This window comes from Salmo trutta, chromosome 1 (genome assembly GCF_901001165.1).
Source record: "Salmo trutta chromosome 1, fSalTru1.1, whole genome shotgun sequence".
NCBI lineage: Eukaryota > Metazoa > Chordata > Actinopteri > Salmoniformes > Salmonidae > Salmo > Salmo trutta.
The window spans coordinates 46,715,432-46,741,626 of NC_042957.1; the positions used below are offsets into that span (position 1 = coordinate 46,715,432).

Here is a 26,195-nt window from a genome sequence, read left to right on the forward strand (position 1 = left end):
ACAGAGTGGGACTGGCTGGGCATGGACATATCAGGGAGAAACTTTAGTACTGGCTGAAGGAGGTAGAGGGGGGAACCAGGGCAAAAAAAAAATGTACATTTATTGGGCTAAAAGCTGATAATGTAGTTTGAGAAGAAGACAATGGTGCTGCAAGCAGGGGTTCTAACCATCCAGAATTTCTTTTGAATAAATAGGCAAGATTATAATCGAATGGAAATGTATTATACCCCCTCAATATGCAATAATACAGTCTTTAAAACTCATTGACCTTGTAAAATTAGGGACAAAGATTCTAAGGATGAAGATTCTAGAGACTGGTGCTATCAGTCCCGCGGAGTGATTTCTGACAGTCATCATCATCATCATCTGTTGAATAGACGGATAAAATTAGAGCTACAACAACCAAGATAATATTGCCTTTATTCTACAAGAGTTATAATTATGTTATGATTGTGTTCAAATTGTGAAATAGAAGCACCAATGCCATTAAGCAATAATGTTACCACCAATCAGAAGATGGAATACAGTAGAAAAATATGGCATCAGAGCAGGGGGATTTTGGTCTTCCTAGACCTCTTTGACATACTCATAGTTTTCAATTGGTTCTAACAGACGCCGTATTATCATGGAATAATTATCTATGATTACATTGACTTTGATAAGTATGGTTATGTATTATCTGAGTAGAGCGTGACACCTACTGGATACTTCGGGTATTGCATTAAACCTGTCTAGGTGGTGAATGTTGAACTCAATTGTTTTTATATGGGCCTATAATTCGGGTTGTTGACATAAAAAACCCAATCTACCGAATTTCTGCCGTATCTGAATATACATTCTGGTTAAACATTGCATTTGAAATGTATCCAAATATGGTATTATCATCTTGGGAGCCATTGTCATGCTAGGCCAATACATGAATTTCAACTCTACTTGACTTTTTCCACATTTTGTTACGTTACAGCCTTATTCTAAAATTGATTATATCGTTTTTCCCCTCATCAATCTGCACACAATACCCCATAATGACGAATCAAAAACAGGTTTTTAGAAATTTGTGCACATTTATAAATATATATATAAAATAATGAAATATCATATTTACATACAGTACAAGTCAAAAGTTTGGACACACCTGTTCATTCATGGATTTTTCTTTATCTTTACTATTTTCTACATTGTACATTGTACAAAACTATGAAATAACACATATGGAATCATGTGATCACCAAAAAAGTGTTAAACAAATCAAAATATATTTTATATTTTAGATTCTTCAATGTAACCACTCTTTGCCTTGGTGACAGCTTTGCACACTCTTGGCAGTTTCTCTACCAGCTTCATGAGGTAGTCACTGTAATGCATTTCAATTAACAGGTGTGCCTTGTTAAAAGTTAATTTGTGGAATTTCTTTCCTTCTTAATACATTTGAACCAATCAGTTGTGTTGTTACAAGGTAGGGGTGGTATACAGATTATGGCAAGAATAGGTCAAACAAAATAAGAGAAACGACAGTCCATCATTACTTTAAGACATGAAGGTCAGTCAATCAGGAGCATTTCAAGAACTTTCAAAGTGCAGTTGCAAAAACCATCAAGCGCTATGATGAAACTGGCTCTCATGAGGTTCGCCACAGGAAAGGAAGACCCAGAGTTACCTCTGCTGCAGAGGGTAAGTTCATTGGAGTTAACTGCACCTCAGATTGCAGCCCAAGTAAACGCTTCACAGACACACCTCAACATCAACTGTTCAGAGGAGACTGCATGAATCAGCCCTTCATGGTCGAATTGCTGCAAGGAAACCACGACTAAAGGACAGTAGGTGAACGGATGATCTCCGCATGTGTGGTTTCCACCGTGAAGCATGGAGGAGGTGGTGTGATAGTGTGGGGGTGCTTTGCTGGTGACAGGGTCTGTGATTTATTTAGAATTCAAGGCACACTTAACCAGCATGGCTACCACAGCATTTTGCGCCATCTCATCTGGTTTGCGCTTAGTGGGACTAGCATTTGTTTTTCAACAGAACAATGACTCAACACACCTCCGGCTGTGTAAGGGCTATTTGACCAATAAGGAGAGTGATGGAGTGCTGCATCAGATGACCTGGCCTCCACAATCACCCGACCTCAACCCAATTAAAGTGGTTTGAGATGAGTTGGACCGATTTGTGAAGTAAAAGCAGCCAACAAGTGCTCAGAATATGTGGGAACTCCTTCAAGACTGTTGGGAAATCATTTCAGGTGAAGCTGGTTGAAAGAATGCCAAGAGTGTGCAAAGGCTACTTTGAAAAATCTCAAATATAAGATGTATTTTCCACTCCCGCGCTGTCTTGGCTGTGTGCTTAGGGTCGTTATCCTGTTGGAAGGTGAACCTTCACCCCAGTCTGAGGTCCTGAGGGCTCTGGAGCAGGTTTTCATCAAGGATCTCTGTACTTTGCTCCGTTCATCTATCCCTCGATCCTGACTAGTCTCCCAGTCCCTGCCGCTGAAAAACATCCCCACAACATGATAATGCCACCACCATGCTTCACCGTAGGGATGGTGCCAGGTTTCCTCCAGATGTGAGGCTTGGCATTCAGGCCAAAGAGTTCAATCTTGGTTTAATCAGACCAGAGAATTTTGTTTCTCCTTTAGGTGTCTTTTGGAAAACTCCAATTGGGCTGTCATGTGCCTTTTACTGAGGAGTGGCTTCCGTCTAGCCACTCTATAATAAAGGCCTGATTGGTGGAGTAAATTTCATATGAAATTCTTATGAATTTCTGTGATCTTTTATTTCAGCTCATGAAACATGGGACCAACACTTTACATATTGTGTTTATATTGCGGCTGCGATTGGATTTACATGAGCCAACCACAAGATGTCGCCAGCACCACAAATAACAGTTGCACTGCCTACGTGGCAGGATCTGTCGTCATTAACTGTGCAGCATCTCAGCTCACACAATGCCTGTGTGAAATACCTAGATAGGTGAGAACAAATTCCCATCCACCATGTTGATGCTACCTGTCCTGTGTTTTCAGATCAGTACAAATGAAAGAGAGGAGACAAAGAGAGAAGGCCACTATAAGACTATTGGGATGCATCCCACCCATTGAGTGATAATCCCTCATTCCCAGACCCTGGCCTATGACGTCCGGAATACTGCTGGTTCTCTTTTACTGATAATGAATTGCACCCATATGGTGTCCCAGATCTAAACCAGTCCAAAATTAGAGGAGAAAAATGAAAAGAAGCAGTAGAACTGGCTTCAAGGTCCAAATTTGGATTTGAAGACCGTATATCATCTATAGTATATTGCTATTATCTATTGTCTGTCTGTCTGTCTGTCTGTCAGTGAGAACCAGTTCTGATAAACCTTGAGTGGCGATTCCATTAAAACGGACGGATGAGGGAGTGGGGGATGAGAGGGGGATAAGTGAGTGGGGGAGGTGGATGATAAATGTGCTTATTGTTTGTTAAAAAAGTTGAAACGTGATTTTCTTCAAGAAAACTGGATAGCCTAAATAACATTAAAGGGATAGTTCACCCATATTATAAAATGACATATTGGTTTCCTTATCTTGTAAGCAGTCTTTGGACAAGGTATGACAGCAATTCAAGCTTTATCGTCTATAAGTAACTTTGTTGAGTTACACAATAATTGTTCTGATGCTGAGGCAAACAGCAGGGCTGTGGAGTGAACCCGGGTCGCTAGCGTGAAAGAACCCTATGCATCGTGCCAATAACGTTGCGAACAGGAAAGCAAGTCCCCATGCTTCAACTAGTCAGCCCCCTAACATGCCCGCTATCCCACTTCTGACACCAGTGTAGCAAACTACGGGGCAAGGAAGTGAATCTGGGTTGCTGGCGTGAAACGCAAACATCCTACGCATCGGGCCAATAGGATTCCCCACTTGGTTGGAAATGTAATGTCGCTCATATAGTGCGGATCGCTACAACACTTTAACACTTTAGAATGATTTGGACATGAAGCGCAAAAATGCTAATGTCCTCTACTATTGACTTCAAGCCACAAATGCTAAAAAGTTAGCATTTGAAACCGTGACCAGGTAAACAATATATGTCCAGGTCTATATTGAGGGCCAGGCTGTTGAAATTCCCAGTTGATTATCTAAATAGTCTTGTAAAACTCTGGGTATTGATGGTCCTTTTGAAAGGGGAGGGGGTCATTGATATCGATGCCCAGAGTGAAAGAGCTGTGAACTCACCTATGATGGCTCAGGTCTACCACAACCTTTCCTACTGGGCGCGTTCCTCTGCCCAGGCGTCGCTGACGCCTGCCAGATCTTATGAAGCCTGGATAGGTATTTTACGTATCAGCTAACCACATCACGTTATAGGAATCTGTCAGTCGATAACACAGTCGATGACGTGGCACGCAACCATTGGTTGATTCATGCAACGTCTGAGCAGGGGAACGCGACCGTTGTGTTAGTAAGCGCCACAGCAAGCAGGTACCACAGCATTTTAGGCAGCAAATGATAAAAATGTGATGATGCATAAAGTGGGATGGGGTGCAGCATGCCCAGGGGAGTACCAAGAGGTTGAACTCAAACGTCTATTCAGGGCTGCGTTAAGTACGACAAAACGGTGTGCAACGTTCAATTAAACGGAAGCGTTACTGTTCTAAATTATCAGTCGAAAAACGGGGGGTTGGGTTGTGGGTTGAACGTTTTGGGGAAACGTTTCGTTCAGTATAAACAGTCACGCAACGTAGCAAACGTTTAATCAAACTGAACGCACCTCTGGACTGGGCTCCTATCCAGTGTTTCCAGATTGACAGTGAGGGCAAACACCAGTGGACGATAATTAGGGGAGAACGGCTAATAATGGCCAGACAGGAGCAAATGGAATGGCATAAAATACATGGAAACTATGTGTTTGCTGTATTTGATACCATTCAAATTATTCCGCTCCAGCATTACCACAAGCCTCCTGTTGCAAACATTGTTATGCATAATGTCTCGTGAGAAGATTCTACGTGTAATTTCGCGATAATGTACTTCTGGGTAACTGAGATTACTGTTTGCAGGAGAAGGGTGTATTCATAAATCGGATTCCGTAGCAAAACATTGTCGGTTGCAAAAAGGTTTACAACTGAACCCGTTTATCCAAACGGAAAACGTTTTGCAACGAAAACATGAGTTTCTATTCGACAAATTCGGATAGGTCCCTCTTGTTACGTTCCGTTTGTTCCTCACGTAAACGGTTTCTGTTGCAAAATACCACTTTCTTGCTATAAATCACTATTTTTTCTAGGTTGGTAGCTAGCTAGGTAGTTTGCTTCGTTCATGGAGGAAATGGAATTCTAGCTAGCATTGCAGCTGACCTAAATACAGTACTTCATAGATGACCAGCGCCCAGCTAACGTTAGCTTCTTCTTCAGTGAGGTGTAACGCCGGTTGGCGTCCAATATATTCTGCATTACCGCCACCAACTAGACCGGGTATAAAGCCCTTATACTTTACGCAACAACAACAAAAAATGATATAAGTATAAAAACAACCCTGCCATCTAACCCTACACTCATTAATAACTCAATTCCACTATTTAACCCTATCTGTTCCTAGCCCAGACCAACAGAGGACGAGACACCACCACTCAACACACCCTGTAACTCTTCTGAAGTCAAATCTCCTTCACCCAAATACTTCTCTGCAGCTGCCACCACAACCTATATTTTCTGCTATTTACGTTCCATCCCTGCGGTAGAGTTGACAACCATTGCTATAAACGCTAAGAAGCCAATCTTATATCAGTCGTTGGTCTATACCTCTGTGCTGACATAGATCTACTACTCACACGGATCCTCTCAGGATCGCTCACCCTTCACCCATTTTCCTCTACTTTCTACACTGCCTCAGCATACGACACTCTCTGCACTACTCTAACCCTGGTAACCTCAACCTGCCTCTCTCACACTGGACACTTCTCATCCCCAGCACAATAGGCACACCTACATAAAACACATAGCGCTTCTTTCCACAATACTACGTAGTCCTTTGTCTCATGCCCTTCTGCACACTTCTCACACCTAGGAACCTACCTCCCACACACCGCTGCCACATGCCCATAAGCTTGACACCTGTAACAACATAATGGAATTGGCACAAAAGCTCATACGGGATAACTGAAATATCCTAACATCACTTTGTAGGGCAAAGACTCAACATCAGAACTCACGCCACTCTGTCTGCGTCACACCAAACGACGAGCATCACAAACACCGGGCAGGTAGCCTAGTGGTTAGAGCGTTGGACTAGTAACCAAAAGGTTGCAAGATTGAATCCCCGAGCTGACAAGGTACACATCTGTCGTTCTGCCCCTGAACAAGGCAGTTAACCAACTGTTCCTAGGCCGTCATTGAAAATAAGAATTTATTCTTAACTGACTTGCCTAGTTAAATAAAGGTCAAATAAAAAAAATCTGGTCCACATTTACCGCTACCCCAGCAATCACTCCTTTCAATGGCGCCATGCTCTTGTCCCCATTTGTGTGGCGTGGAGTGCCCGCTCCCTGTGACGGACAGAAACACAAACAATTATCACAAACCCACCTCCGGTTTCTTCACTGACTTCACAGCACCCAATTACATTTTCACCCAACCTGAAACCACATGTTGATCAGCCAAAAGGCGGGTGTCTACTTTCTACAAAATAACAGACTCATCTTTATCCTGACCATCAGTGCAAGGATCGGGCTCCAATAACCTCACCAAACCTGCCACCTCTAGTAATTCGCCCTCATTTTAAAAATGTAATTCAACTTTATTTAACCAGGAAAAGCCCGTTGAGACCCAGAGTCTATTTTTTTCAAGGGAGACCTGGCCAAGAAGGCAGCAACAATCAATACTTTACAGAATTCAAACATACAACAATGCAATTTATGATCCAGCCTAAAAAAAAGCATTTACACTCCTCTGTAACAGAGTCTACCATCAAAAAGGTAAATTCATTAACATATCTAAAATGTAAATGTAAATATCTAGATGAAGGATGGATTTTGATTATTCCATGTCTCTGGTGCACTAGACGAGAAGGCAGTTTTGCCTAATACTGTAAATGTCCGGTAGACTTTAAGTAGCAACCACCTAGCAGACCGGGTATGGTAACTGCTGGTGGTGAAGAACACCAGACTTCAGAGGTAAAGAGGGAGTTTACCCAAAAGGGCTTTGTAGATGAACACATACAAATGTAGCATTCTGCGCATATAAAGTGAGGTCCAACCTATCATTTGTACAATGTGCAATGGTGGGTGAGTTACTTGGCATTTGTAATAAAGCGCAAGGATGCATGATAAACAGAGTCGAGTCTCTGTAAGATGGAGGAGGTTGCATGCATATACAACAAGTCACCATAATCAATTACAGAGAGAAAAGTGGCCTGAACAAGTTTCTTTCTAGCCAGAAGCGGGAAGCAAGCCTTAATACGAAAATAAAAACCCAATTTCAATTTAAGCGTCCACACAAGATTATCCATATGAACTTTAAAGGACAACTTGTTATTCAAACACATACAGTTGAAATCGGAAGTTTACATACACTTAGGTTGGAGTCATTAAAACTCTTTTCAACCACTCCACACATTTTTTGTTAACAAACTATAGATTTGGCAAGTCAGTTAGGACATCTACTTTGTGCATGACACAAGTAATTTTTCCAACAATTGTTTACAGACAGATTATTTCACTTAGAATTCACTGTATCACAATTCCAGTGGGTCAGAAGTTTACATACACTAAGTTGACTGTGCCTTTAAACAGCTTGGAAAATTCCATAAATAGATGTCATGGCTTTAGAAGCTTCTGATAGTCTAATTGACATCATTTGAGTCAATGGGAGGTGTACCTGTGGATGTATTTCAAGGCTTACCTTCAAACTCAGTGCCTCTGCTTGACATCATGGGAATATCAAAAGAAATCAGCCAAGACCTCAGAAGAAAAATTGTAGACCTCCACAAGTCTGGTTCATCCTTGGGAACAATTTCCAAACGCCTGAAGGTGCCACGTTCATCTGTACAAACAATAGTACGCAAGTCTAAACACCATGGGACCATGCAGCCATCATACCGCTCAGGAAGGAGACGCGTTCTGTCTCCTGGAGATGAACGTACTTTGGTGCAAAAAGTGCAAATCAATACCAGAACAGCAGTAAAGGACCTTGTGAAGATGCTGGAGGAAACAGGTACAAAAGTACCTATATTCACAGTAAAACCAGTCCTATATCGACATAACCTGAAAGGCCACTCAGCAAGGAAGAAGCCACTGCTACAAAACTACGGTTTGCAACTGCACATGGGGACAAAGATCGTACTTTTTGGAGAAATGTCCTCTGGTCTGATGAAACAAAACTAGAACTGTTTGGCCATAATGACCATCATTATGTTTGGAGGAAAAAGGAGGGAGGCTTGCAAGCTGAAGAGCACCATCCCAACTATGAAGCACGGGGGTGGCAGCATCATGTTGTGGGGGTGCTTTGCTGCACTTCACAAAATAGATGGCATCATGAGGAGGGCAAATTATGTGGATATATTGAAGCAACATCTCAAGATATCAGTCAGGAAGTTAAAGCTTGGTCGCAAATGGGTCTTCCAAATGGACAATGACCCCAAGCATACTTCCAAAGTTGTGGCAAAATGGCTCAATGACAACAAAGTCAAGGTATTGGAGTGGCCATCACAAGGTCCTGACCTCAATCCTATAGAAAATGTGTTGGCAGAACTGAAAAAGCGTGTGTGAGCAAGGAGGCCTACAAACCTGACTCAGTTACACTATCTCTGTCAGGAGGAATGGGACAAAATTCCCCCAACTTATTGTGGGAAGCTTGTGGAAGGTTACCCGAAACGTTTGACCCAAGTTAAACAATTTAAAGGCAATGCTATCAAATACTAATTGAGTGTATGTAAACTTCTGACCCACTGGGAATGTGATGAAAGAAATAAAAGCTGAAATAAATCACTCTCTACTATTATTCTGACATTTCACATTCTTAAAATAAAGTGGTGATCCTAACTGACCTAAGAGAGGGAATGTTTACTAGGTTAAAATGTCAGGAATTGTGAAAAACTGAGTTTAAATGTATTTGGCTAAATTGTATGAAAACTTCCAACTTCAACTATACCTAGGTATTTGTCGGATGTCACTTTTTCAATGGATAAGCCACCAGATGTGACAATGCTAATCTTCTCTGGCTGAGTGCAAGCTCTGGTAAAGGTAATTCATTTTGTTACATGTACATTCAAGACCAGTTTAAGACCGTAAAGGGAAGCCTGCAGTGACTGAAAAGCAGTCTGGAACTCTTCAACAGCCTGAAACAGAGGCGGCCACATGATATGACTTTGCTGATTGCATCCCATTTCCCAAATCATTAATATAAATTGAGAACAACATAGGCGCTAAAATGGAACCCTGGGGCACACCTCTATTAATCTCAAGAAAGCTAGACATGATTGTCAGTATATACACATTGTGTTCTGTCAGAAAGATAGTTCCTAAACCAGTTTACTGCCCCTTCAACAATGTATGGTCAACTGAATCAAATGCCTTTGATAAATCAACAAACAGAGCAGCACAATGTTGTTTTTTATCATTCATTTCCATTTCACCTCCAGAACTGGATACAGCGTCCGGCTCACTCTGTTTGCACTTGCCACCAGCCTTCTTCGACCTACCATCTCTCTTTTTTCCAACATCTTCAACAGATTCACCATCTGCCAGCTTCGCTCGCTTCAAGCTCCACCTCTCTTTCCCAACGTTCTTACTCTGTATTCCAAGTATACGTCTCCTTGTGATAATATTGTATTTCTCCTAACATACAGTACATTGCGTTCTTGCCCTCTAAAGGGACACAATTTCCTCCTCCCTTGATCAACGTCACTATGACCAGAACTCGGTCGCTAATGATAGCTAGCCAGGCCAGCTAGCTTTATTTTCAGTGTTGGATACAGTGGTGGACTGGTGGCTAAAATGCCAGGGCTGAATTTTTGTCCATCAGCCCACGTCACTGTGCACGCAGACAGCAATATTCAAACCTGTCCAGTATTGCCATAATTTCATTTGTTTTATTAACTGTGCCATCTGGAGTGCTCAAAGAGTAGATTAAAGAAGTGAAGTAGACAAACTGCCAGTGTTTTGAAGTTCTATGAAATGAGTCTGTGTAGTTGCTAACCCTTGTGATAGTGAGTGGCAGGTCATTGTCTTTGACTGTCACCCACTTTTAGAATACTTTTATTCCCCCGTTGTATTGTACAGTATATGTATAAGTCATATGTACACAGTGTACAAAACATTAGGAACACCTTCCTAATATTGAGTTGCACACCCTTTTGCCCTCAGAACAGCCTCAATTCCTCTACTACCATACCCCGTTCAAAGGCACTTAAATATTTTGTCTTGCTCATTCAAACTCTGAATGACACCCATACAAAATCTGTCTCAATTGTCTCAAGGCTTAAAAATAATGATTTAACCTGTCTCCTCCACTAAATCTACACTGATTGAAGTGGATTTAACAGGTGACATCAATAAGGGATCATAGCTTTCATCTGGATTTACCTGGTCAGTCTGTCATAGAAAGAGCAGATGTTCCTAATGTTTTGTACACTCAGTGTATATCACACCAACTGACTTGTTCTTTGGATGTTCACACAGGAGACCGTGTTGAGACACACTTTTGTAATCCTATTGTTTGTTTCTCACTGTGAGAGAACTGTGCAGAAGGGAGCATTATAGATTGTTAGCCTCTTTACTTTACTGATCAGTGTGCACCTTGTCAGTTTTGGTGTGTTTTGTTAGCTTATATTACAAATATATTTACATTTCCTTGGATTGGCCCTTAGGGTTGAATATCCTCGATGAGGCTTCACACATTAGAGATAAGTAGACCAGAGCTAGCTGATATTGGGTAGTTTCCCATTGAAGAAAATTGTCATGGTTCCTGTCTGCGTAAGTGGGCATTCTCTCTCACGTGACCATCTTGAGCATGCTTTCCCACGTGAGATCACAGCTCATGCGAAAGAGAGAACGCATACTTACACAGACAGGAACCATGACCATTTCTTTCATTGGGGAAAAAACATTTATGTGACATCTTCATTTACTCACCATCTTTGATATACAGTGCATTCGGAAAGTATTCAGACCCCTTGACTTTTTACACATTTTGTTACGTTGCAGCCTAGTTTTAAAATGGATGAAATTGTTTTTTCCCCCTCATCAACCTACACACAATACCCCATAATGTTGAAGCAAAAACAGGTTTAGACATGTGCAAATTTATAAAAATGAAAACATTGATAACACATTTAAGTAAGTATTCAGACCTTTTACTCAGTACTTTGTTGAAGCATCTTTGGCAGCGATTACAGCCTCAAGTCTTCTTGGGTATGACGCTACAAGCTTGGCACACCTGTATTCGGGGAGTTTTTCCCCATTCTTCTCTGCAGATCCTCTCAAGCTCTGTCAGGTTGGATGGGGAGAGCCGCTGCACAGCTATTTTCAAATCAAATCAAATCTTATTGGTCACATACATGTGATTTGCAGATGATATTGCGGGTGTAGCAAAATGCTTGTGCTTCTAGCTCCGACAGTGCAGCAATATCTAACAAATTCCACAACATATACCCAATACACACAAATCTAAGTAGGAATGAATTAAGACCACATACATATGGACGAGCAATGTCAGAGCGAAACTGACTAAGATACAGAAGAATAGTATAGAATACAGTAGATACATACAAGATGAGTAATGCAAGATCACTTCGTGAACTGATAAAATACGGTACTAGTGAATTAGATCAAATTAAGAAAGAAAATGCAAGAACTGGCCCTGCCTGTACTTCAAAACAACATGATCAACATGGGTTGATTAGGATTCCAACCTTCTCTCAGACAGCTAGTTCGTTACAAGCCACAGCAGGTACAAGCTGCAGCTAGCACTGACTTGTATGTCATTCTGCCTTTGAGCTAGTCTGTGGGTACGTCCCAAATGGCACCCTATTAAAAGTAGTGCACGACAATAAAGGGAATACGGTGCCATTTGAGATACACACCTGTACCTCTGTTTTAGCTGCCATGTCATCAGAGAGACCACCAACACCAGATACCATATCAGGGATATCTAGATAGGTTTCAGACCAGGGTTCAAATACACGTGTATTTAAGTATTTGTTATTTAAATACATATATTGTGTATTTGAGAATGTTCTATTAATGTAAGGCTGCCGAATCAACTACTTCTATAGAAGTATTTGAAAATATTTTAACATTTCCTTTAAATAGCCTATGATTTGAAAATATTTTGAAATACTTATTTCTAAAAATATTATTTCAAATAACCCTAGAACTGAACAGACCTAGGTCAAATGCATGGGATTGAAGTGCCTTTGAATGGGGTATAGTAGTAGGTGACAGGCGCAACGGTTTGAGTGTGTCAAGAACTGCAACGCTGCTTGGTGTTTCACTCTCAACAGCTTCCCATGTGTGTCAAGAATGTTCCACAACCCAAAGGACATCCAGCCAACTCGACACAACTGTGGGAAGCATCGGAGTCAACATGGGCCAGCATCCCTGTGGAACGCATTCGACACATTGTAGAGTCCATGCCCTGACGAATCGAAGCTGTTTTGAGGGCAAAATGGGGTGCAACTCAATGTTAGGAACGTGTTCCTAATGTTTTGTGCTCTGTATGCGCGCATACATTCCCTCTTATGTCAACATGAAGCAATTGATACGAGGTCCAGCTGGCTTGCGATCTTGTTTCTTCTGTACTCAAACCTTCAAAATGTAGGCAAAAACATATATATATATCCTACAGATGATTCACTCCCTCTCGAACACCTATGCACATTCACACATTTTGAAGTGAAATAAAGCTCGCCAGGTTTTCGTGTACAAATCTTTATTTCAAATGGCTTAACACAAAACTATCGCCATTTGCCTTGGCTCTGATAAATATAACACTTATGTTTGTGAGAGAAAAACAAACTCCAGTGATGAATCTGAGGGATAAAAACATGCATTCAGTGTGTGGATGACTCGACTGTTATCAACACTGTTCAGATAAATCAGTCATTCATGATTACAGTGACAACAGCGATGATATGTGAGTTACTTCCGGATCCTATCAACTTAATGCAATAATTAGATGGAATACCTCTCTTCCAGGACAACAAACAGAGCTCCTGACAAACAGTTTAGCTCAGACCCAAGACAATCTCTCTCCCCTAACACGATTCTTATTAATACTTTTAATGTATACATTTTTTTTGTTAGTACTGACATGTCGATATAAATCTCTGTGTGACTGTTGCTAATAGCTGCTGTATTAACACAACCCCCTGACCTTTAGGTTCACTGACTAAAAGGACAGAGAGGATATATTCCTGTTTCAAGACATATCAAGTAGAGGTCAATCAAGAGCATCTCAGCCTGTTCATAGAAAACCACTATGACTAAGAAGATAATAGCAATCCAAGTTCATTGGGACTTATTTATACAGCCTAACACACAAAACCATGCACTTAACATGGAGATATTGTACATTGCAGTTTGGGGGTTTAGTGTTAACCCTCACAGTGTAGTCAAATAGGCACAAACAATACTACTGCAATACAACCTTACTCCTTATAGCCTTACTAATTTGACATCTTTACTAACTCATATGCATTTTACACACAGATAATAATTTTAGAAGAGTCAGAAGGGATGGAGCGTAGGGTACAGGGGTTGCCAATTGGAGCCTACTAGGGTACAGGAGACCCGATCTCGAGCAGGGTGGCCGAATCTACAGAGAGGGGAAGTGTCCACCAGCTGCCAGTCTGTGTCCTACAAGGTCTTCCCCCTCTGATGGGCCATCTTCATTTCCTCCAGAGGGGCAGTAAAGCCCCCCTTCTCCTCCATGGAGAAGAGCACTCCTCCCTTGAACAGAAATGCAGCAGGATGCACAAATGTCACATTTATTATGCTCCGTCTGTTATGCTTTCCTTTTATTTATATCCTATATCATAACGCTGACTAGAAACACTGGTTTCATATTATTCTCAAATATTATTTGCCCATCAATGTTATATATATATATGAGAGAGACACACACACAAAATTAAAGATTCAATTATCTTTGCAATGTTACATGTATAATTCAATAACTACAGAGCATAAGAGGCTGACTTCTTGCAATACAGCTATACAGAATTCTTATTATAAAACGTTTTAATCTATGTGCGCTGTTTACCATTGTCAGCGATGGGTACCGCGGATGCAGGAGAGGCTCACCATATCCCCGGCCCGTCCACCGACTGGGACCAAAATCCGGACACACATCATAACATGTAAATGATGTAGGATAGGAAAACGAGTCCCATGATGGCGAAAAACATCAACATTAAAATGTCCAACATGATGAGAATGCCAGAAACGGAGGATGCGGATGTATGGCTAGAATACACGACGAAGAAATGGGCAGCCTCAACACCGGCGCAGATCGGGGGATTCCGAAAATAGCCGGACCAGAATAATCTCTTCCCTACATGAAACCCCTCCCGTCAGATACGTTCTATAATATTTTATGCGTGGAAGCATACCCGTAAACATTAAAACCAGGGTGGGAAGTAGCGGTAAACAAGGGACATATTTATTTTTGCTAAGGGCCCAGTCCCATATACGTTTAATACATGCAATCTGCGTTCAGCAAACTCGTAGTCATATAGCCAAGTAATCACAACGAATGAGGAAGCGTTTACACTGAAGGAAGCAAATAATACTGGACGCTACTGAGTAAAAATGACATTTTATTGAATCTGTAGAATGTTTAAGTACAATTCGAAGTGCTGTAACAGGACAACATTATGCTTTTCTCAGGTCCTTAAATTCAACTGGAGTCTAATGATTTTTTTTTTTAAAGAATGTCAATATATGCATGTTCAAAAATAGGAATAACAAAAAATGCTATCAAAACAAAATCATTTTTTGATGGAATGCACAACATCGGTCTGAATGCTAGGTCAGTGTTTGGTTGATGTGATTTATATACCAGTATCGTACAAAAGCAGGGAATGATTGATTCATCAGAAGCATAGGACATAGGAGTCTTTAATTGGGGTAGAAGGTTGGAGGACTCTTGGCCATAGGACTGATAGGACCACATTGGGGGAGGAGAACAAGGTGATGATATGAGATATGATACAGCAGAGTTTAGGAGTGATACCAAAGCAGGAGCATATTGGTCTCCTGGCAGATTCAAAGTCTTTCCTTGCTCCCCCTCTCTCAGGTTGGGGGGGGGGGGGGTAGTAGTATGTGTTAACAGCATCTCTCTCTCTCTCTCCTAGCACCATCCAACCCAATACAGACTATAACATGGTACAGTAAATGTCTATGCCTTGCCACTGTGGTCTATCATCACTCCAGTCACACAAAAACACCATTGTCTCATCTTTGGCCACTTTGGATTTGTTTCCCGCCAATCAACTATCAGCGTCATTCACCTCCCTCCTAAATCTACCTAGAAACTAAAACAAATCCACATCACTTCACTGCGAGGGAAAAACAGCTGTGGCAGCCAACATGGGCTTGGTTTATCCCCTAATCAGTAAAACACACCAAAGCCTCCAAGTAGGCAAGGCAATTTTATTTTGAGAGGCATCGACTGCAGATACTGTACAAGGCAACCCAAATTCATAAGAACTCCAAGAACACTCCATTCACTTCAAGCCAAAGCGCCTCTCCTTCGTCCTCACTCTTTATTTAGTTACTGAAGCAAAGCAATGAGACTTCCAATAGCTCGGCCCCAAACCTGCCCTTCATACAGTGTATGAGTTTAAAAAAGTCCAGTTGTCAAGTAGAGAGGTCTTAGATGCTAAATGTAGGCCTAGACTTACCTTTTAATCTGCGTGGCAATCTGATTATCTAGTCAGGTTGAGGTGTGTGTTGTGTTCATTCCAGTTCATTTAAAACATTGTAACTCATCACATTACAAAAGTTGAAGCCAAAATGATATGAACGGTCAACACCTACTTATTGTCCAACACGTTCCACCACACTGGTATTAAAAATGGGTACCGTTTACCCTTTATACTGCCCCTCACCTCATTAAATCAAATCATATCATTCCACAATACATCTTTAGTTTGCAGGCAAAGCCCCTTCCGCCAGCACCATGACCCATAACCCAAAACTGTACAATATCATCAAACTAAGTGGAGAGGGTATTGTTTTCATAAAGCTGAACATTACTTTAATCCCATGTTGTCCCCCTCATCTGTGACCGTCACAGTGAAGAGAAAGAAACACGTAGGGTGGGAAAGAGAGAAGTAACAGAGGTCAAGGAGGAAGTAGAGTTCACCCTCTACTGAAACCACGTCCCTCTCCAAGCCTCACGCGGTCCCTTAGGACATGGAATGTACAACGATCGTCGTCACTGGAATCATCTGCCCATGATAGGACAGCCAGACGGATCTCGTAGCTACAACTATGAAAGTTAAGTCATTGTTGCATAACATTTCTCAGTTTTCCGTGCAACAAAGGAACACAGGTTTGCCACTATATTTGGTAGGGAACGTCCGCCCATAGAGTGTCAGAAATATCTAGAACGCAGGTGAGAGGGCGGGCCTAATGTTACTATGCGCCATGACAACTGCTCATTAATGAGCATGTGAATATTCATGAGCCAGTGGCACTCCAGAACATTGCTGTCCACTTCTCAGGAGTTTCAAGGACAAGAGAACTGGGTGAGATAGTCCAGTCACGAGTTGGCACAATAAAACTGGAAAATTGGGTTGATGATTATCAGGCAAACGCATAACCCAGGAGGTTGATGGTTGACTTACCCCGTGGATCTAAATCTGTGGGATCGCTAACCCAGCATACGCACACGTCTAGACAAACTAGCGTGCCTTATTGGTTCGTAAATCGAGTTGCCGTTTTATTTCTGAAATGTATTTGATACATTGACATTTTTAGAATAATGCTCTTACAATACCAACAAAAGCAAAAGGGAAAAAAAACAACATTATACGATGTAGAAACAATAACATTTACCACAGCCTGGATTTCTGACCTCAGTTCAACACTTCTCATACGGGTTGGAATGTTAACCAACCAAACAAATGAGAATTAGAAAAAAAATTCACAATACAGAATTGCGTTTGGCCTTCGCGCTTACGATCGATCAACTCAGATGTTTGTCATCTTGGAATAGGGGGCAGGGCCTGGCCTGATCCCACCCCCTCTCTCCTCCTCCAACCGTAACCACCACCACGTCACTCAGCTTCCTGTAAGACTGTCGGAAGGCATTTGAGGCTGCGAGCGGGAGAATATCTTCACACCCACTGACTAAGGTGATGACATGACTGTAACCACGTCCCCTAACTAACTCGTCCCTGATCCCTCCTGTACTTCAAATGCCTGAACTTGAGGTACAAGGCATGGGCAGGAGGTGCTCTTCAGTTAAGATAGGATTCCAGTTTAGTTTCAGAACAATACCCACAATGCAGTGCAGGACAGGGTAAGACAGGTGAGGGAACAGATAAGTAATATTGATAAATGCGTATATGTAGTAATAGAAATATATAAGACCTCTCTGGTAAGACTGATACTGTAGACTGCTCACTGACTGGCTGATGCGACAACAATGGGGTATTGATGGTTAATGGAATGTACACAAGTCAAATATTCAAGCTTAGTTCTAACTGCCCAGATACAGTAAGATTCTACACTGAGCTTCCAGTCAGGCCAATTTCAGACAGTTTCAAAAATGGGAAAGAAGAAAAAAAAGAAAAAAAACCTTCTGAAGATGCCACACCCACATTCCAAACTCATTTTCTCATGACCACATTGGCCTCGGTTCTCTGCTGTCATGGCAACTTGATTGACGAGGTGGGGGAAGGGTTCATATCGTTTTGCATCATAGTTTGCTGGAATATGAAGTCTGTAGCTAGGATAGTTGTGATACACTGTATGATCCCTGCCTGTAAGATGGAGGTATGATACTTCTGTAAGACTTAAATTCCACTTGGGACAGCACTTTTAGTGGACCGAAGAATTGGGACAGAGACAGGCAGACACAATCAGACAGACGGCAGCACAAACAGAGACAGACAAGGCAGACACACAGACAGAGAGAGTCTGTCGTTGGAGGAAAGCAGACCAGGGGTACACCGGGGGAGGTTGGAAGGGGAGATAGGGGAGGAAGAGGGGGTCTTACAGGACAGATCAGAGAACGAGTGAAAGAAATAGAAAGCGGCATTAAGATGAGATGACACTGGGCTTTTCACTTGCTTCTCTCTCCCCCCCCACTTCTCTCTTTCTCAGATCAGATGGCCTCTACATAGTTAGCAGGCAGCATGCCCTGCTGGCCAGTGCGCTCCACACGGCCGTACATCCAGCCCTCGTCGATCACCTGCGCGTCTACGATCACGTCTCCCTCCAGGAAGCCCACCTCGTCCTCATCGGCTGCAGCATAGTCATACACTGCCTGGTACCGCTTCTACACACAGAACGAGGGGGGGGTGTAAAGGGAATAGGAGGGAAGGGAGAAGGTACGGAGAAAGGGAGTGAAAGAGAACATGAAGTTCCTATAACACCACATTCAACAGAGACAGAGTCTCTGCTAACGAGACAAAGCCACAAGGGCGGGTCATGTGGATACTGCCAGACACAGTGGGGTCCACCTGGACCATGCACAGAGAACAGTGGTTGCGTCCCAAATGGCACCCTATATAGTGCACTACATTTAACCGCTTTAAAGTAGGGAACAGGGTGCCGTTTGGGACGGATCCTAACACAGTAGAGAGGAGGGTCTCTGGCTTACCCCGGAGCTGGGAGGGGGGGCGGCGGCGGCCACCTGGCGGACAGGTAGAGGAGCCGCGGCCGGCTCATAGTTGTAGTTCTTAGACGCAGCAGGGGGCTGGTGGGGCAGCTGCTGCTGGAACACTGGTGAGAGACAGAAGGAGGGGGGAAGAGAGAGAGCGAGAGAGGAGAGAGTAATGTGAGAGGGGGAGATGAGTGAAAGATAGACATTTCTGGCTATTCAGTCTGACAAACAGATCCCCCAGTCCCTGGCACTCTGAAACATCTCCTCCTGCTGTATTCCCCCTCTATCTAACTGGCATCCCATTGGTCAGCCCCAGGGCTCTGAATTCCACAGCACAGCAAGTCAAAAATTGCAGCCATCGTCTGGCGCCTTTCAGCCATCGTCTGGCGCCTTTCAGCCATCGTCTGGCGCCTTTCAGCCATCGTCTGGCGCCTTTCAGCCATCGTCTAGCGCCTTTCAGCCTTTCAGCCATCGTCTAGCGCGTTGCAGCCATCGTCTAGCGCCTTTCAGTTAACTATTGGCGCCTTTCAGTTAGAGTCATTGTTATAATAGTTATGTTTGTGATATTGAAAGGTGATAACATGTACACACTGAATGCAGGTTAACAGGTTAACCACTAGCTCACAATCATTGCGTACTAAAAACAGGAACAGTCCACAGAGCAGAAAGATCAAACACATTTTATGACCAGCGATAATGTAACCATTTGTCTACTCTCACTGACGTTAAAGCCGCAAAATGTAACAAAATTCACAACAAAATGTGAGTTATAGATCTGTCATTCTCATTAAAAGCAAGTCTAAGTCTGTTCTATGTGCGCTATTTCTATGCTTCCCGTTATTCTGTTGAGTTTTGCGTCTTTTCCTTTAGGTTTTGTACACAAACAGCTGAAAACAATGTTTTTGGTTGTGAAAAATATATTTTAGATGGTACAATAATTCTCAACACTTTACTTGCTTGTGGAATGAGGCAAACTATTCGAATTTTTGCTACCACGAAATGGCATAGTGACTCTTTAATAAATGCATTTTCATAGTGTGTGTGTGTCTCTCAGCATGTGTACCTGGATTGGGGCTGTTGGGCTGGGGAGATGGGATTTCTCCTCCCATCCTGTTCTTCTCAAACTCCTCATGGTACTTAATCTGTAAAGACAAAACACACGTCCGAAAATCAGACACATTATATTCCCATTGTGACATTCAGCTCAGAGTGACTAGATATAATACCCAGATATCATGTATGGTGCTGCTTAGTTTGATAAGAAAACCCTGATTGCATCCTGTTGACTCTCAGTCCAGCAGATAGCCATTTAGAGAAGCAAAATAAAATACAGTTCCTGTTATGTCCAGCAGGTGTCTCCAGATCCCTCCCCAGGCAGCCAGGCTGTGTGTAATAGGTGGGGCGCTACAGTGCAAGGCTACATGCTGCTGTGTTTCTACAATAGGCCTGCTGACACAGAGGAAATGACATCGCAGCCAGGAAGTTGGGTGCCCTCAGCGCTGCCTAACAACCCTTGCTGACACATGAGGAACGAACACGAGAGAGACAGGGACCTAAAGCAAGGGTAAGACATTGAAAGATGAAACAGAGACCCAAAGTAGGAAACCAGAACGAGAACGGTGCTAAATATATCACGCCTAAACATCTAACAAAAGCAGTCGGTGAGAATGTCTCCTTGTTTATTCAGGTAAATCAAAGTGCTATCAACACCAGCCCGAACATAATAACCCAGCCAACATCGCAGAGAGAGACAAGGACAGCGTTCATCTCCAAATGACCACCAGCCCAATAAACCTGAGACAGATCCTTTACTGCAGTATAACGGCCCTACTCATGTTCCCAGCCTGACTGATAACATTGACTGACACACAGCCTAGATTCTGCCCTCTTTCTCCCTCCCTCCCTCCCTCCCTCCCTCCCTCCGGGTGAAAGAGGTCTGTGTGTTCAGGGTGTCAGAGAAGAGTGTATTCAGACTGACTGGAGGAAATGAGTGTTAAGTGTGAGTGAGGACATTGCGTTCAGTGACGGCGAGACAGAGCGAAGCAATATGTTAAGCGAGAGAGTGCGTCTGACATTACTTCTGTTTGTTTGGGAGGCGAAGGTTGCACACAGATGGCGTGTGCGTGCGTGAGACTGAACAGGAAAAGCCCAGCCCCTGCCAGTCCCGGATACAAAAGAGCCCCCCCCTTAACCTTCACTACATGAATCAGGAGAAAGTAAAAGGAGGTAGGAAGGGAGAGAGGGATGGAGAAAAAAAAAGGAAAACAAGTGAAAGTTCAAAATAAATGTCAATGAGAGAGAGCGAGAGAGAGACTGTCTCTGGTCTATCTGCACATCAATAGAGTGGTAAAGGAGGTGCATGGAGATATATATAGATAGTGTGTGTGTGTGTGTGTGTGTGTGTGTGTGTGTGTGTATATCTATTTCAGCCACACCCGTTGCGGACACCATGCGCAATAGTGCCATTACTCTAGAGCAGTGGAAACACGTTCTCTGGAGTGATGAATCTCGCCTCACCATCTGGTAGTCCGACGGACGAATCTGGGTTTGGCGGATGGCAGGAGAACACTACCTGCCCGAATGTACAGTGTCAAATGTAAAGTTCGGTGGAGAAGGACTAATGGTCTGGGGCTGTTTTTCATGGTTTGGGCCCCTTAGTTCCAGTGAAGGGAAATCTTAACGCTACAGCATACAATGACATTCTAGACAATTCTGTGGTTCCAACTTTGTGGCAACAGTTTGGGGAAGGCCCTTACCTGTTTCAGCATGACAATGCCCCAGTGCACGAAGCAAGGTCCATACAGAAATGGTTTGTTGAGATCGGTGTGGAAGAACTTGACAGGCCTGCACAAAGCCCTGACCTAAACCTCATCGAACACCTTTGGCATGAATTGGAATGCAGACTGCGCGCCAGACCTAAATTGCTCAACATCAGTGCCCGACCTCACTAATGCTCGTGGCTGAATGGAAGCAAGTCCCCACAGCAATGTTCCACAATCTAGTGGAAAGCCTTCCCAGAAGAGTGGAGGCTGTTATAGCAGCAAAAGGGGGACCAACTCCATATTAATGCCCATGATTTTGGAATGAGATGTTCGATGAGCAGGTGTCCACATACTTTTGGCCATGTAGTGAGTGAATGCTGGAGGTCATTTTGCAGGGCTCTGGCAGTGCTTCTCCTGCTCCTCCTTGCACAAAGGTGGAGGTAGTGGTCCTGCTGCTGGGTTGTTGCCCTCCTACGGCCTCCTCCACGTCTCCTGATGTACTGGCCTGTCTCCTGGTAGCGCCTCCATGCTCTGGACACTACGCTGACAGACACAGCAAACCTTCTTGCCACAGCTCGCATTGATGTGCCATCCTGGATGAGCTGCACTACCTGACCCACTTGTGTGGGTTGTAGACTCCGTCTCATGCTACCACTAGAGTGAAAGCACCGCCAGCATTCAAAAGTGACCAAAACATCAGCCAGGAAGCATAGGAACTGAAAAGTGGTCTGTGGTCCACCTGCAGAACCACTCCTTTATTGGGGGTGTCTTGCTAATTGCCTATAATTTCCACCTGTTGTCTATTCCATTTGCACAACAGCATGTGAAATTTATTGTCAATCAGTGTTGCTTCCTAAGTGGACAGTTTGATTTCACAGAAGTGTGATTGACTTGGAGTTACATTGTGTTGTTTAAGTGTTCCCTTTATTTTTTTTAGCAGTATATATATATATATATGTGTGTGTGTGTGTGTGTGTGTGTGTGTGTGTGATCTGCAGTGCTGGCTCCTTTCAGGCATACCCCAGTACACAAAGGCTGGGCACTTGTGATGATTGGCACCCACTCAGAATATGAAGTGGGTGAGCAGTGTAGGGGCTGAGTCCCAAATGGCACCATGTTCCCGATAGTGCACTACTTTGACCAGGGTACCATTTGAGACAACCTGAGGGGGAGAGAGATGGACTGGTTGTTGATCCCGTCCTGTGATAGCTACTGTGTGTGTGTGAGAGTGTTGACAGCTAGACATACGTTACTGATATGGTCCTGTGTTTTCTTGATTCTCTGCATCTCTGGCGTGTCGGCCACAGCACTGAAACCTTTCCCTTTGTTCTTCTCAAACTCCTCCTTGTACTGCACCTGGAACACACACAGTCACACCCGGTCAGACCACACTGTATAGTCATAGTAAATCGTAACACACACACACAAACCAAGAGTCAAACGTTTCAGGGTCAAAAATAACAGATGAAATCACATTTTATTTTGGTACATGCTTTGTAAACAACAAATAAATGTAGTTATAAAGCCATTTTTACAGCAACAACAACAGGTGTAGACTAACAGTGAAATGCTTACTTACGGGCCCTTCCCAACAACGCAGAGAAAATAAAAGAAATAATAGAACAGTAATAACACGTAATAATAAATACACAGTGAGTAACGATAACGTGGCTATATACACGGGGTACGAGGTAACAGAGAGCTATGTACATGTAACTACACACCAATGAAATGTAAATATAGGCTATAGTTTTAATGATTTTCTTTTGTGTGTGTGTGTGTGTGTGTGTGTGTGAAGCCCGCCTGCCCACCCTCCTCAGTAGTGGTGTTGACAGTCACTTCCTGTTGTCAGGGCAGTGAGACCATACACACAGGATGTGCTGGCATAGCCTTATAAGGTCACACCAAGAGGTGTGTGTACAACAGAGAGGGTGTGTATTAATGCACATGGTTGTATGGAATAGGCATAGCAGGGATTCCATTAGGAAAATGTGGCGCCGGACATTTGACCAGCAGCATTTTAAATTTACTGGACATTTGAGAAATGTACTGGACCCATATGCATTGGTAGCGTAACCTGATCAGAATGCCAGAAATCACATTTAGATGGTAATTCATAGTAACAGAACATGCAAGTTGAGGATGCAATGATGTAGACACAGTCCCTTCTTGACGAATTCTGATGTGCACTTTGAAGATATTAGAATAACGGGCCACATTCACTTTTCCTCAGCCAACAAGACAAGTAGGCCTAATGAACAGGAAAATCACTAGCTTATGCCAATCTACAGTCGTGGCCAAACGTTTTGAGAATGACACAAATATTAATTTCCACAAAGTTTGCTGCTTAGTGTCTTTATATATTTTTGTCAGATGCTTTGCTGCTCAGTGTCTTTAGATATTTTTGTCAGATGTTACTATGGAGTACTGAAGTATAATTATAAGCATTTCATAAGTGTCAAAGGCTTTTATTGACAATTACATGAAGTTGATGGAAAGAGTCAATATTTGCAGTGTTGACCCTTCTTTTTCAAGACCTCTGCAATCCACCCTGGCATGCTGCCAATTAACTTCTGGGCCACATCCTGACTGATGGCAGCCCATTCTTGCATAATCAATGCTTGGAGTTTGTCAGAATTTGTGGGTTTGTGTTTGTCCACAAGTTCTCAATGGGATTAAGGTCTGGGGAGTTTCCTGGCCATGGACCCAAAATATCGATGTTTTGTTCCCCGAGCCACTTAGTTATCACTTTTGCCTTATGGCAAGGTGCTCCATCATGCTGGAAAAGGCATTGTTCGTCGCCAAACTGTTCCTGGATGGTTGGGAGAAGTTGCTCTCGGAGGATGTGTTGGTACCATTCTTTATTCACGGCTGTGTTCTTAGGCAAAATCGTGAGTGAGCCCATTCCCTTGGCTGAGAAGCAACCCCACACATGGTCTCAGGATGCTTTACTGTTGGCATGACACAGGACTGATGGTAGCGCTCACCTGGTTTTCTCCGGATACCCCAAACCAACAGAAAGGGGATTCAGAGAAAATGACTTTGCCCCAGTCCTTAGCAGTCCAATCCCTGTACCTTTTGCAGAATATCAGTCTGTCCCTGATGTTTTTCCTGGAGAGAAGTGGCTTCTTTGCTGCCCTTCTTGACACCAGGCCATCCTCCAAAAGTCTTCGCCTCACTGTGCGTGCAGATGCACTCACACCTGCCTGCTGCCATTCCTGAGCAAACTCTGTACTGGTGGTGCCCCGATCCCACAGCTGAATCAACTTTAGGAGATGGTCCTGGCGCTTGCTGGACTTTCTTGGGCGCCCTGAAGCCTTCTTCACAACAATTGAACCGCTCTCGAAGTTCTTGATGATCCGATAAATGGTTGATTTAGGTGCAATTTTACTGGCAGTAATATCCTTGCCTGTGAAGCCAATGATAACGGCACGTGTTTCCTTGCAGGTAACCATGGTTGACAGAGGAAGAACAATGATTCCAAGCACCACCTTCCTTTTGAAGCTTCCAGTCTGTTATTCGAACTCAATCAGCATGACAGAGTGATCTCCAGCCTTGTCCTCGTCAACACTCACACCTGTGTTAATGAGAGAATCACTGACATGATGTCAGCTGGTCCTTTTGTGGCAGGGCTGAAATGCAGAGGAAATGTTTTGGGGGGGATTCAGTTCATTTGCATGGCAAAGAGGATCTTTGCAATGAATTGCAATTCATCTGATCACTCTTCATAACATTCTGGAGTATATGCAAATTGCCATCATACAAAAAGAGGCAGCAGACTGAAAATTAATATTTGTGTCATTCTCAAAACTTTTGGCCACGACTGTACTATCCCCCATAGTAAAAACAAAGTTGACCTATTATATTGGTCAGTTTGTTGAGAAAGAAAGTCTCTTCCAAACAGACTCTGGGACAGTTACGGGATGATAGATCCCAAATTCATACAACCAGTAGGTCAAATTGTTAAAAAGCAATGAGTCTGATGAAACAGATCAGAACGTTTAGCTTAAAATGTTGATACTATTCATTCTTCACATTATAAAATGGCAGCAATGCGCACAAGGCAGAAGGATACGCGCAAATGTTGGTTCCATAATGCAATTAGCGGGAAAACACGCACTGCACATGCGAGCGGTTTTATGTGAAAGATGAAAACGGCTGTTAAGACATTTAAGAGGGGAGATCTAATATGCAACTAGCATGGGTTGCTAATACGACTAATATTGTGCCTTTGGATACTAGATAACGAAAGAAAGTTCATTTAAAATAATTGCATGATTTTGGCTAGGCTACTTTGAAACAAGGTAAGATATGCTTCATAATATGTAGTAAAACGTTCAGTTTTCAAACAATTAAGTATATTTTTTGGAAATGCATACTGCCTCCAGCTCATTGCAAAGTGGTGTGTGACGCGCCGATGAAGACTGCCTTCCGCTGCCTATCGATGCGTTCAGAACAACTGGGAAATATCTGACATCAGTGCGTTCACGTCAACTGGGAACTCTTGGGGGGGTAATAAATAAAATTTAAAAAACTAGCTCCGACTGGGAAAACTAGTTTTGAACAGTCATCCAACTCGGGAATTCCAAGTCTGAAACGACTTTCCGACCTGAAGTTCCATGTTTTGAA

At 42.9% G+C, this 26,195-nt stretch overlaps 1 protein-coding gene and 1 long non-coding RNA gene across 2 annotated transcripts in view; both read right to left on the bottom strand.

Moving 5' to 3' along the window:
- Positions 1–12,762: 12,762 nt before the first annotated feature.
- Positions 12,763–14,573, bottom strand: LOC115197476 (uncharacterized). Its single transcript, XR_003879020.1, has 2 exons — positions 14,230–14,573; positions 12,763–13,916 (listed from the first exon to the last, which is right to left on the bottom strand). It is a non-coding gene; the product is annotated as an uncharacterized LOC115197476 (long non-coding RNA).
- Positions 14,574–14,768: 195 nt separating this feature from the next.
- Positions 14,769–26,195, bottom strand: part of LOC115197469 (LIM and SH3 domain protein 1) — a 35,147-nt gene continuing 23,720 nt past the window's right edge. The window contains exons 4-7 of the mRNA XM_029759032.1: positions 22,815–22,922; positions 19,868–19,946; positions 18,802–18,923; positions 14,769–18,477 (exon numbers count right to left, since the gene is read on the bottom strand). Coding sequence (XP_029614892.1) covers positions 18,304–18,477; positions 18,802–18,923; positions 19,868–19,946; positions 22,815–22,922 — 483 coding nt within the window. The 3' untranslated portion in view covers positions 14,769–18,303. The remainder of the gene's footprint in view (positions 18,478–18,801; positions 18,924–19,867; positions 19,947–22,814; positions 22,923–26,195) is intronic.